The sequence below is a fragment of the Eleutherodactylus coqui genome, chromosome 8, assembly GCF_035609145.1.
Source record: "Eleutherodactylus coqui strain aEleCoq1 chromosome 8, aEleCoq1.hap1, whole genome shotgun sequence".
Classification (NCBI taxonomy): Eukaryota; Metazoa; Chordata; class Amphibia; order Anura; family Eleutherodactylidae; genus Eleutherodactylus; species Eleutherodactylus coqui.
Window position 1 is genome coordinate 56,646,469 of NC_089844.1, and position 14,303 is coordinate 56,660,771.

At 47.1% G+C, this 14,303-nt stretch overlaps 1 protein-coding gene across 3 annotated transcripts in view; it reads left to right on the forward strand.

Moving 5' to 3' along the window:
- Positions 1–344: 344 nt before the first annotated feature.
- The window catches only part of UBE2G2 (ubiquitin conjugating enzyme E2 G2), a 34,923-nt gene continuing 20,964 nt past the window's right edge, over positions 345–14,303 (forward strand). The window contains exon 1 of one of the 3 annotated variants that reach the window (XM_066575663.1): positions 345–477. In XM_066575663.1, coding sequence (XP_066431760.1) covers positions 435–477 — 43 coding nt within the window. In that variant the 5' untranslated portion in view covers positions 345–434. Of the gene's footprint in view, positions 478–859; positions 952–12,771; positions 12,863–14,303 lie in introns of those variants that run through there. The other 2 variants (XM_066575664.1, XM_066575661.1) reach the window with 2 other exon arrangements.

Genomic DNA, 14,303 nt, shown 5'->3' on the forward strand with positions numbered 1-14,303 from the left:
TATTATACAACCTTGGATGGAGCACGTTATTGGATGAAGCTTGTTATATGGCAATCTCAGGGCTTGTCATCTACCTTTCTCATAACTACACAAGATTTCTAACCACGTGACAAAAGACAACGGAATGACTATATTTACTATTTATTTATACGCCTGACGTTCTTTTAATACACGGGGGAACTCACAGAGTACTACCCACTTCCCCCTGTACTACGCACTGCTACGGACGCGGCAGCGCATACGCAGTTGGTGTTTCTACATAGCGCATGCGCACAGTCAGCGATCGCACACTGGCCTGACGCCGAGTTGCAGCGCTTGCGCAGTTGACATTTCTACACAGCGCATGCGCGCAGAGATTACAGTACTTTGACGTGTCCCGGAAGTAGATTCGGGAATTTCCGTAAACAAACAACGGAGGCGCCTTGGTTCCGGCGATGGCGGGGACGGCGTTGAAACGGCTCATGGCCGAATATAAACGTGAGTCCTGTAGGAGAACGACGTGCAAGTCTCATAGTTGTACCATCATTCACACATATGAGAAACATGGACGTCACACGTGCTTTATCTACAGTAGTATTCAGCAGGGCTGCCGTGTCTGCATTTACTGGGTAGTTATTGTAAGGTATTGCTCTCTGTTATCAGTCACTATAGGCTTAGGTCACCTTGGCAGCAGTACTTTCTATTGTAAATGTTGCTAAGGGCGCACCCACGCCTTCTCCGCAGCTCCAGGCTGTTGCCGAGGGCGCATCTGCGCCGGCTCCGGGCTGTTGCCTGGCAACCGCTGTGACCAGTCAGACATCCCTGTTCTGAACTCCTGGCGTCATGGCGCCCAGGGTGTGTTTATACCAGGAGAATGGTCAGTGACGCTGCAGCGGTTCCCATGGATACTGGTGACCTCATCTGTCACAACAATCACTGGGACCACAGCGGGGCTGCTGCGGCAGAGGAACGGTAAGCACCGCCCTGGCGTTATGTTAATGCAGTTACAGCTGCCCTGTTAATAAAGTTTTTTTCTTTAGGTAGTAAAGAGAAAAAAGTTCAAAATCCTCTTTTCCCAGAAAATGTGTTTTTAAAAAAAAAAAAATTTGTATCGCCGGTCCGATCTGCTAACACGTTGTATTATGTATCCCGCACAGGGAGTGCTGTCATAAAAAAACGGGATTGCACTTTTTTGGTTTCTCAGTTTTAAGCAAAAACCTAACAAAAAGAGATCAAAAAGACGTCTGTGCTGCAAGATGCATCCATTGTGTAGTACAGCGGATCCCGCAGGATACCTCACAGCCCCGTCAGCAGGGAACGCAGAGGGCGACAAAAAACGCACCAAAAAACAAAGGCTTTAAAGCCCCTTGCACACGGCAGAGCCGTACTCCGCATGCTTTGGCAGCAGCGGCTCCCGCGTGTATCTGCTCCCTGCTTTTTTTCACTTCATTGTATGTTTCCTGGCAACATGCGTTTCACATGCAGTACTTCCGCAACCGGTTGAGTACGCCCTGCGTTTTCATTGCGTATTCACACGCAGCCATAGAGATCAAAAGTGCTGCACGCGTGTAAAAAAACGTCTCATGGGTATCGACATGTAGTGTCCATATGTGCATCCATTGACTCCATTCACCGCGTATCCTACAGCTGTGCAATGCACACATAATACGCGGTAAAAAAAACCGCCCGCGGACACCAGCTCTCAGCGTTGTTTTTACCACACCGTAATCACAAAACTTCGCCAAAACTTGTGCAATTCAGTATTTTCCTTTCATGCTACTTTGCGATGTAGGAGGGGTCAGACAAGGAGGGGCGCCCACTCTATCATCCCATCGGCACCCCTGTGGTAGATGGTGAGGTGCTGATTGGTTGAGCCGCGAGCTTGTGGTTCTGACACCCGATGCCGCTGGGGATCATTGGACTGGGACAGGAGGGCTGAGGGCAGCTCAGGGCGGTCGTACCTGACTCCTACAGGGAGACAAGGAAGTGGAAGCAATTATGTTTTGCCTTTCGTTGTTCAATGTTTTAATCAGTCCCGTTTTATGATGCTGTTTTTTATAGCATTTACTTTTTTGAATAAAAAGACAAGTTTTTTTTGCAGACCTTTTACCATTTTGTAGCCCGACTTTTTTTTTTTTTTTACTATATACGTGTGCGGCACATTTAAATATCTAATTTATTGTGCCCTCTGGCAGTGTAGCCTGCTGACCAAAAGGTTGAACACCCTTCCATAGATAATTTTCTAATATTGGTTGATGCTGATTTTAGCCACTAGATGGCAGACCACACTGCTGAGTGCCGGCTCTCCAGCCTGGGCTTCCTACTACTGTCAGATAGGTGAATAAACACCTTCATGTACAAATCGGATATCCCTAAAGGGGCTTCACATTTCAGAATAGGTCATCAGATGTTGTGAATGCGACCTATTAGTAACAGCATGGTGACATCTACGAGGATGTAGTTGTGTCTGCTACGAAAACAGCCTGTCTGTTCGACTAAAGGATTGCTGGTCGTTTCTTAAAGGGGTTGTCCTGGCATATACTATTGATGACCTACTCTCATATATGCCTGTAGTCTTGCGTAACCACATTTACAAGCTATTATCTAAAATACTGGCTGATGGGATGCAGACCGATACTCGGTGCGACACAGAAGGCATTCGTACGGGGAAGGAGCTCCTTAACCCCTTGAGGACCATGCACGGTAAATATACAGCGCTTGGTCCTGGGCTTTAATCTCCGCCGATAGCAGAAGTACGGCGCAAGATTAAAGCCTCTGCTCCTGCAATCAAGCAGAAGCAGGTCGTGTCCTCAGCTGTCAAGACACAGCCAATGACTCTGAGGAAAAGAGAAAAGTGGTTTTAACCACTTATACCTTCTTTCCCGGGTATATAGTGGTCAGTGAGTGTTATGTACTAAAAAGTGGAAGTTTGACTTTCTCTACGAGACCCTATGGATGCCCCAGCTACTGTGGAAAAAAAGTATGTAATTAAAAAAAAACAAAACAGACAATACAAATGACCCACAAAGAGTCATGGGGGACATAAATGGTAAAAAAAAAAGTTACAAAAATAATAATTAAAAAAAATGACAATAGGGGAAAAAAAAATAGAAAATGACCAGACTCCAACCAAAACCGTCGCCGTATGCGCCCTGTAATCCAAAACTGTACGTATTATATATCAAAGCGTCTGAAACAAAATGAGGAACCCGTTGCAATACTCTATTTTAGTGTAAATATACTAATTAAAAAAATAGAAACATTATAAACCGTATGAAATCACAATCAGAAAACAAATCGTGGCGTGCTCTATTTCTAAATGTCACTCCCTGGCCGCCGGCACATCACAGAGCTGGAGCCGCGGGAGAGGTGAGTGCCGCGCTGGTCCCTGCAGGGGCTCAGGTCGGGTCGCACTGCGAGAATTCTCGCAGGGAATCCGACCCGGCCGTCTGCAGGCGGCCTATCTCTGCAAGGCTGGGCTCACACGAGTGTATGGTAAAATGCTGCGTATAAAACAGTGTTACTGGGGTGTGGAAAGGTGTATCGCTGCATTGTCTGCCTGCGCTGACAGCATATCTCACGCATGTTATTATGCACCGGCTTCTTGGTTTCTTCCTTTTTTACCTAAACTTCTATTGTCTCTTAGCAATTTTGTGTAAAAATGCCACACGTACGCATGTAGTTTTGTAAAGAACAGTATGGCTCTATGGCGCTTAATACGCAGTAAAATAGAACATGCTGCGTTCTTTTTACCCATTTTATATGCAATTAATGTATTTGAATTGCCACAATTTTCCATGTATTATACGCACATACATCGCATGCATGATACGCAATTCAAATACATTCGTGTGAGCCTGGCCTGATCTGGTCTAATATGTTTCTAATCTTCTAAGGGTGCTTTCTAGAGATGAGCGAGCGTACTCGGAAAAGCACTACTCGCTCGAGTAATTTGCTTTATCCGAGTATCGCTCTGCTTGTCCCTGAAGATTCGGGTGCCGGCACGGAGCGGGGAGCTGCAGGGGAGAGCGGGGAGGAACGGAGGGGAGATCTTTCTCTCCCTCTCTTCCGCCCGCTCTCCCCTGCTCCCCGCTGCGACTCACCTGTCAGCCGCAGCGGCACCCGAATCTTCAGACCCGAGCACAGCGATACTCGGATAAAGCAAATTACTCGAGCGAGCAGTACTTTTCCGAGTACGCTCGCTCATCTCTAGTGCTTTCACATCTGCGCTGGGAATTCTGCATTCGGGAAGCAGTAAAATGACAATCCCTTGGCCGAATGGTTCCGTCTCTGATTTGAACCGAACAGCGCTGGAAGGACCCCATTGACTATAATGGGGTCCGCCCAATTTTCACCTAGCTGGCTGTTTTTGGACAGAAGACAAGGCACTTTTTCAGCTAGATTTGTGATGGAACCTCCAGCTGGAGGATCCGACACAGATGTGAAATCACTCTAACCTATGGCGCTTTCAGTCATGCTTTGAGCAACTAATATAATGGACTCTAGTCATACCAACCACATAATGAAAGCAACATGTTGTACTTTGGCAAAATTAATTAGCAAAAGTATACAGAATGTCGGTGAACATGTATGTTATGAAAAGTTAATAAATACATATTTAAAAAAGAAAAGTTATAACACCTACAGAGTTTCACCACTAGATGGAGACATTGCCCAACTAAGTCTGTAATGTGGACTGCCATGGGCTGATAGAAGCATGAGCTACTACAATCTTAAAAGGACCATCTTGTGTTAAAGAGAAGGCGACTTCAAATATAATTCAGCGTTCCAGCACAATTTGATGCTAAAAGCAGTTATTTGGAAGCACAAGCACTCATGCTATTCAGAGATATGTAGAATAGAAGAGACTGGACAAGTGACTGATAAGTACTTCAGAGCATTGTTCACAAGACACAGATGCCGCAGCCCTGGAGAGATGTACTTCAGTAACAAGGATTTCTAGAAATGTGCAGGTAGTTTTATTTTTGTAAAGTCTAACATAATTTCTAGGGTATAAGATTAGAAATAAGATTGGCTTTGTCCCATTAAACACCCCTCTTGTCTGTATCTTATAGTGCAGCTCACCCCCATTCACATGTTAATGCATTTGTTCTAATGATGCTGCCCCCCTCTTACACTGGCATTATTAGCAAGCGGGCATTGGCTGCCACGGATAGACAGGGTCTTAAACCCACGCAGCTACCCCACTGCGGAAATCCAGCATTAGGGCTCACTCACGTGGGAGTATTTGGCCTGTGTATTACGTGCGTATTTCTCACGCGCGTAATACATGGGGCTAAAAGCCCATTGATTACTATTGGGCCATTCACGCCTATGTTTTTTTTTTTCACGCACACGAAAAAAAAGTGCAGCATGTCCTATTTTGGTGCATTTTACAAGCATAATACAGGCTATGGGGATTTAGGAGATGCAATAAATACACGTGCTACATGCGCATTTTCTGTGTACTGCGTTTTAGCGCAGTGATAATATGCTTATGTGACTGAGCCCTATGAGACGGCGGTCAGGGGAGGTTGGGGACTCTAGCATAGACCTGAAAAACCAGTAAAGCCCTGTGGAGAACACCCTGACAAGTAAAGAAAGCGGTTAATAATGACCGGCTGACCAGTTAAGCTGCCCACACTCATAAGATGAGTGTCAGCCAAAATGGCCAATGGTCGTTTAGAAATGACACACAAACCATTATTCATGATGACTGACAGCAGACACTCTTTTCTGCCAAAAATGTAATGTAAGGCTGCATTCAGACGAACGTATATTGGCTGGGTTTTCACACTGGCCGATATACGTCGTCTCTCTCTGCAGGGGGGGGGCAGCCTGGAAGAGCCAGGAGCAGTGCTCTGAGCTCCCGCCCCCTCTCTGCCTCCTCTCCGCCCCTCTGCACTATTTGCAATGGAAGGAGGCGGGACAGGGGCGGGGCTAATTCTTAGAACTTAGCCCTGCCCCTGTCCTGCCTCCTTTCATTGCAAATAGTGCAGAGGGGCGGGAGCTCAGTTCCTGCTCCTGGCTCTTCCATCCTCCTCCCCCCCCCCCTGCAGATGAGGACGACTTATATCGGCTCGGCGTGAAAACCGAGCCAATATACGGTCGTCTGAATCCACCCTAAGGTTGTATTTCTTTGGCTGCTAAAAATTGAATGTTGAGCAATCCACGATCAGCTGTGTAACCGGTCATTTGCAGCTTTGTGGTTCTTCTGCCTCTCTGGTCTGCCAGTTCTGTCTGGCAAGTTGATGGTCAAATAATAGTTTGTGCATTTGATCAGCTACATCCATCCAGTGCTTCATGTGTACGGATAATTTAAAGGGCTCGTGTCAGATTAGAAAGACCTTGCCGCTGACTTCCAGAAACAGCACCTCTCTAGTCTATGGGTTGTGTGCGGTACTGCAGCCTGGACTCATTCTTTTGCAGTACATGTTGAGGAATGGCTGCTCTTGTAAGAAAGCAGCTCCTTTAATGGGATTGTCCAACAGGGAGGACAAAAATCCTAAAACCATGGGTTGTATTAAAGGGAGCCGGTCATGTTGTTTATGATACACCCACTGAGGGCAGCATACAGTAGTGGCAGACCTGCTGATTTCATTGGCCTGTCACCTATGGGGTAATGTGTAGCACTTTTAAGAACATACAGTATGTTCCTGCAGCTCTCAGCAAGAGAGGAGTCCAGTATATTCATGAGGTGCTGCCAGCCTCGCCTATCCTCTGTGCTTGGCAGTTTTCTCAGTATACCACATAATAGCTAAAAGACTATTAGTCAGGACTAGAGATGAGCGAGTATACTCGCTAAAGGCAATTGTTCGAGCGAGCATTGCCTTTAGCGAGTACCTGCCCGCTCAAGATTGCAGGTTCGGGTGCCGGCGCGGGGGAGCGGTGAGTAGCGGCTGTCAGCAGGAGGGAGCGGGGGGGAGAGAGGGAGAGAGAGATCTCCCCTCCGTTCCGCCCCGCTCTCCCCCGCAGCTCCCTGCCCGCCACCGGCACCCGAACCTTCTGTCTCGTGCGGGCAGGTACTCGCTAAAGGCAATGCTCGCTCGAACAATTGCCTTTAGCGAGTATACTCGCTCATCTCTAGTCAGGACAAATGGGAGGGGCGAGCTGCACCTCATGAATAAATTGGACTCATCTCTTGCTGCAGGAACATGCTGTAAGTTCTTAAAAGCCCCTGCACCTTCCCCATAAGTGACGGACCACTGAAATCAGCAGGTCTGCCACTACTGTATGCTGCCCTCAGTGGGTGTATCATAAAGAACATGACCGGCTCCCATTAAAATAACGGACTGGTATTCGCCCTACCGACGTCTCGGGTACTCTGGTTCCTTCTGGTCTCTTGACTGCTTCTGGGTAGCATGATCACTTGCACTGGATCACAAGTTTAACCCCTTAGTACTGAAGCCGGTTTGTGCTTAATTACAAACTATTTTTTTTCCCCATCATCTCGTTCCTAGAGCCATAACTCCTATTTTCCCGTGGACATAACCGTGTAAGGGTTTGTTTGTTTGCAGGACAAGTTTGTACTTTTTAATGGACTCATTTTCTGGTACATATAATGTACTGTATAACTTATTAATTCTTTCAGGGGAATTGGGGGAAAAAAAGTCTGCCGTTTTGTTGCTATTTTTATGGCATTCATCATGCAGAATAAATAACTCCGTATTATAACATTATTCTTTGTGTCAGCACAATTCTGGTTATGCCAAGTTCGTATTTTTTCTTTAAATTGATTTGCTTTTGTGTCGCCGCACTCCAAGAGCCATAACCTTTTTTATTTTTCTATCAACGGAATTTTATTAAGGCTTGTTTTTCGTGGGGGGATGAACTCTACTCTTCGTTTATCCCATTTTTGGGAGCTTTTTGATCACTCTTTTTTTTGGTATCTTTCGCACACTTGATCATTCTTATAAAACGCTGCTATTCTCATAGGTCACCATAGCTGGCAGACTTGGAGGCTGTATTGAAGCCCCCAGGGGCCACAGAAACCCATCGAGGCCCCACAATTACATTGTTGGGGGGTCCGATGGGTGACCAAAGGGAGTCCCCTCCCTTTGTTAGCCTTTGCATGCCATGGTCGTATGAACAGCCAGATGCAAAGGGTTAAACAGCGGGAATCGGTGGATTACTCACTCCTTGCTGTTTTGAGCAATTGCCAGGTTGTCCTAGGACAGCCAAGGACCTGCTCTCCCTGGCACGAGACCCGCGCCAGGCTTCTAATGCAGTGCCGTAAAAAGGCGTAGGCATCAGATTAAAGCCTCTTAGAAGACTGCTATAAAAAAGCTGTATAAGCAATCATCGAGGGGTTAATACAGAGCTCAAAGCAAAAACCAGTGCTAGGCATGCAACATTGTATTGATTATTACTAAATGGTGTATGTCATGAGTCACCAGACGTCCGTTACCCTTCACAACATGTTCTAGAGAAGCGGAGCTCGCGCCGCCGGCCGTATCAATTGGGAAACGCACTTATTGTTATAGGTCGCAAGAACTCCAGTTCTGCTGAAGGACGTCTAAATCCTAGAAGTCTGTATGAGCGCAGATCTTCCTTATATCACACCTTAATAAATGTCGCCGTCATTTAGCCCGGTTTAACGCATGGATATGCATTCCGATTCATTAATCCCACTAAATGTCCCGCCGTTGACGAGCCTTCAGGCCACATTTACGTTGACCCATATGAACATCTTCTGTTTCTCCCTCTGTAAGTGATCCTTATGATGGACTAACTCGTTTTTGACTACATTTTATGTAACTTATTATTTTAACTCAATCAGTACAAGGAAATTGGGAAAAAAGGTTTATGGCCACATCATGTATCATTTCAGGCTCCTATTTCCTACTTTGCTTTTTCTGCAATGTTCATAGCTGCGTTTTGGCATCCGTTTTTATAATGGAGTATCTGACCCACGTCTAAACTTGGCCTTAAAGGGGTGGTCTCGCGAAATCAAGTGGGGTTATGCACTTCTGTATGGCCATATTAATGCACTTTGTAATGTACATCGTGCATTAAATATGAGCCATACAGAAGTTATTCACTTACCTGCTCCGTTGCTGGCGTCCCCGTCGCCATGGTTCCGTCTAATTTCGGTGTCTTCTTGCTTTTTTAGACGCGCTTGCGCAGATGGGTCTTCTCCCTTTGGCTCCGCTCGGCAGCATCGGCGTTTTGGCTCCGCCCCCTTGTACGCGTCACCGCGTAGCTCCGCCCCGTCACATGTGCCGATTCCAAGGGGGCGGAGCCAAAACGCCGATGCTGGAAGAGCCTGGAGTGGGGGTGGGATAGGGGCGGGGCTAATTTCTGTAACTTAGCCCCGCCCCTCCTCTCATTGCAAATAGTGCAGAGGGGCAGAGAGTAGGTGGAGAGGGGGCGGGAGCTCGGAGCAGATGCCGTATATCGGCCGGCGTGAAAACCCATGCGATATACGGTCGTCTGAATAAGCCCTAACAGCGTACTAAACCTTTTTTTTCATATAATATTAGAAAGTCCTATTGACATCTGAAAACATAGCGATATCACAAGTGTGAGGGCACCCTAAGATGATAAGAAGATAGTGGCGTTAATTGGTCATGCAGCATAAGCCGTGCGAACGAGGCCTTAGTCTTAAAGGGAATCTGCCACCTCGATGGGGATTTCCTGTCTGAGGGTGGCAAGCAGTGGTGACTCTGATCTCAGCCATGTCTTGTTATTGTGGAAATGTGTTGTATTTTGGCTAAACTTGCAACTAAGGCCTCATTCACATCTGCTTTTAGAGATTCTGTTAGGAGCCTCCATTATTGGTTTTGGAAAAAATAGCGCAGCATGCATGTAGTGCAATTTTTTTTTTCTTTTTACCAGTGTAAATGATGGGCCTCATGACAAAAACCCGAAGGACCCCATTATAGTCAATGCAGTCCATCTGCAGCATTGATGCCTGGCGTATGGTAGATCCCGTATCGCCATAAATTTCCTGGCTCCGCTACTACAACATAGCATAACGGCAAAAGTGGCAACAGCAGCTCAGCGGTGATACGAATGAGGCCTAATTAGCAGTGTACTATGAAAGCTGCTCACTTGGAGTCAGTGTATTCATTAGCGGTGGGCCCTTTCTATCCACTAGCTGCTGATTGACAGCTTTCTCCCTATGCAGAGGAGTAGGGAGAAAGCTGTCTATTATCAGTGGGTGGGGAAGAGGAGCTCATGAATATCACAAAGTACACAGTGCTCGCGGCACACTACGACTACTTATAACTAAGTTTAGCCTACTGATCAGCTGATTGAAGAGGCCGCAGCACTTTGGTAAGCCCCTGCCGCAGCATCCTCTCAGGCCTGTGACTAGGATTGAGCTGCTATACCGCTCACGTCTGCTATGAAATGAACGGCGCTGTGCCTTGTACGCAGTGATGAGGCCACATGGCTCAGATAAGTGATCAGTGGGGGTCCCGAGAGGCAGACCCCCACTGATCTAATATTGATGACCTATCCTGAGGCTCTGTCATCAATATCCTAATTCTGAAAAAACCCTTTGTTGTCATTTGTGGGTTATGTCTGTCTCTAGAGGAGCTCGGAGACCGTATGGCAGCCATTATAGCTCTAGCAGGGAATGACACCCAGCTCTTCCAGGCTCCTGTATGGCAAATCTACCTATTTAGCAGCACAGTAGTGTTTTCTCCCTAACTTGACATATTTGCCATTCCAGGCCTGTAGGAAAGCTGGATGAGGACCTCTCGGAGTGTTATATTGGTCGTCACCCAGCTTGCCCAGAAGCGGATCTAAGATAAATATGCCTAATTGGGTTGTCGCAGCATAGAATGACAGCTCTGTTTGTAAGATGTCCATGTGCGCGTTGGGTGTTAACAAGACCTTCTGGTAAATGTCATTATTTCCCAAATATCTATCGTTGTAATACATGAAGGTGGGGGTGGAAGGAGCAGTGGGATTGGGGGGTTTAAGATCACAGAACTTCCCTGCCGATGGATTAGCAGACTTTAAGCAGATGTTTGAATCCTTGGAGCGGAGGACATGTCAGCTTTAGAGCAGAACCTCTTTAATCGCAAGTCTTTTTATCATAACTTGATCCTGCTTTCCACATCCGTTATGCATTGCAGTTAGTGCAGTAGTCCCGCTGTGATTGGCTGCGCACAATAGAAGTAGAGCCGTCTCCATAGACAACTGCATTAAGTGCTCTTGGGAAAAATTGATACTACTTAACAGACTTTTGAAGTTTACTTTTTTTAATGGAGGTATCATGCCATTAGGACAGCATGGAAATGAGCATGGAACAATACCCCTGCAGCGCCACCTATTGGATGGCAGCATTCCTACAAATCAATGTGGCTTTCTAGCAAGTCTTGGGAATAGGAAGCCGGAGAACCATACGCAGCCAGCTTTACCGGGGTGTTTGGCCCTCCTCAGTGTGCAGCAGGCTTCTGGCTTAGTCTGTGAGGGGCTATGATGGGGTCAGAGAAGGTGTCGGGTCTCCTTAAGGAGAGCGCCCAAAAAGTGTTTGGGGACACCTTGGGGTGAGTGGGTCAGGGGATGGTATAGTGTCTCCCCAGGGGGGGGGTGTGGGGGACACCTAGAAGCTGGGAGACTTATAAAGCCTCACAGCATGAGTTTATTTAGCACAGCATGTCGTGAAAAACAAAAGTACAGTTTACACACTGAGGGACCTACTGCAGCGCACAACGAGGGCGGGGATATTAATTAAAACTAATTTTGATTTAATTCTCTATTTGTTCAATTCTAATGTTTATTGGAATCCTGAAGCCGAGATTGGCCTTACCCTCTATGGATGGAGCTCATATCAGGCTGCGGGAAAATGGGATGTGCAGGATGCTAGGAAAGCGGGGCTGTGACGAACGGGGGAGAGGACTGTATTTGTAGGCTGTGATGGGATGTGCATGGGGGGCTGGGATGCTGGGGGTGGGCTTGGTATATGGGGGGCTGGGATGCTGGGGGTGTGTGCCTAGTGCATGGGGGGCTGGGATGCCGGGGTGTGTGTACATGGTGCATGCGGGGGCTGGGATGCCGGGGGAAAGGGGGGGTTGTATAGTGCATGGGGGGCTGGGATGCCGGGGGGTGGGGGTACATAGTGCATGGGGGTCTGGGATGCCGGGGAAAGGGGGGTGTACATAGCACATAGGGGGCTGTGGGATACCGGGGGTGGTTGTGTGCATAGTGCATGGTGGCTGAGATGCTAGGAGTGGCCATAGTACATGGGGGCTGGGATGCTGGGGGTGTATGCATAGTACATGGGGGCTGGGGGGGACATAGTAGATGGGGGGCTGGGATGCCGGAAAAGGTGTGCATAGTGCATGGGGGGCTGGGATGCCGGGGAGGGGGGGGGGGGGTGCAGTGCATAGTGGATGCGGGGCTGGGATGCCGGGGAGGGGGGGTGCATAGTGGATGCGGGAGCTGGGATGCAGGGGGGGGCGCATAGTGGATGCAGGGGCTGAGATGGGGGGGGGGGGGTTACATAGTGGATGCGGGGGCTGGGATGCTGGGGGAAGGGGTGTGTGCATAGTGCATGCGGGGGCTGGGATGCTGGGAGTGGGCATAGTACATGGGGGCTGGGATGCTGGGGGTGTGTGCATAGTACATGGGGGCTGAGGGCTCTATTCTCTGCAGCTGCTTTCAGTTGGCTGATGTCCATTCCCGTGTACTTCTACATGGTGTCCAGCCAACATGTCTTCTATCTTCCCTGTTTCCCTTTACTACTGACCATTCCAAGTAGCATCTCTTTTTCCAGTGAATTCGCCCTCATGCCATGTCCAAAGTACATCAGTCTGTCTTGTGATCCTCCCTTCCAGGAACCCCTCTGGGGTGATGCAGTTGTTGGTGACCCCAACTGTCCAACGGATTTATAGAAGTGTTCTCCAATTTTTCTATAGTAACTATATAGGTGAGTGTATGTATGTATGTATGTATGTATATATATTAGTAGTGCAATACATAGAAGGGCCTGTAGAGGGCTGCAGACAGGACGTCTGGTGCTACGGTTAACACTTTATGGGTGTGGCAGGAAAAGGTTGCATTTAAGCCAGTTCCTGCCAGAAGCAAGGGGGAAGTTACAGCTTGGGAGTACAGGACAGGCTGCAAGCTGAGGTCCAGTGTGGACCAGTTGGATCTGTCATCCGGTTGGACGGAGGAATACGCCCTCCCGGCGCCCCAGGAGGGGTTAGTGACAGAACCCTGTGGGTTGTGAACCCCAAGCTTATGTGGACTGTATATGATATCCTTGTATGCTGTAAATAAAGGCTGGCAGGGAGCCAGATTTAAAGGAAACGTTCTGTTTCTGGACCATATTTGTGTGCAAGGTGCGCCATTTCCTGACCGTGTGGATGGCTATCCAGAGGCAAGCAAACCCCAACTTGCCATATATATATATGTATATGTATATGTATGTATATGTATATGTGTATATATATGTGTGTATGTGTATATATATATATATGTATATGTATGTATGTATGTATGTGTGTATATGTGTATATATATATATATATGTATGTATTTTTTTAAATTAATATAACCCTTTGTTTCTATGATTGTAACTTTATGATCTACTTTAAAAAAGCCACAGTGACTCCTATTTCCATATTGTTGTGTTCTGTCAGGGTTTGTCTTTAGTGTTAGAGGGTGCAATATATGACAGAATTCCTATTGTAAACCCTTATAATTAAAGGCTGACTCAGAGGAGGGTTAATTTCATGTCGGCCATCTGTCACGGACTGCTGCTCCATATCTAAAGGCTTCCCATCTGGTCGGAGCACATTTGTAAGTGCACAAGCCTTGTAATACTGTACCCTCTGAGTCACAGGTCTGGCACTCACGTCCTGCAGACCGGTGACAAACAGCTGACGGTACCGCTCACCCCGCCTGGTTATGTGCTCTGCTCATCTCCTGGCCATTAAGTCACGAAAGCTCAACTTCAAAGATGCCGGATAAAAGTTTGACGGTTAGAGTCACAAACACAAAAAGCCCCTCCGCTAATAAGGGATGTAAACAAGGCACTTCAATGTAGTCATTATGAATGGGATGTGGTTAAAAGAGTAGGTGCAAGTCTTTGAAATATGCCCTTTCTTTCTCCACTTGTGCTCCTAAGACATTAGTCTGACAGCAGTCTTATACCAGAACTTGTACTGAAGAGGAAATGTGAATAGAATAACTGACGTAAAGTCGCCCTTTTAGCTGCATGTAAGATATGTGATACTTTTTCTTGTTCTCCTATTTCTGAAACTTCACTTTTGAACACTTAATTGTGGGCCATTTGCATCACAAGACGGAAAACAATCTGGAAGCGCTTGCATCAAGGACCACATTTACCTTTATTGGGTGCTGAT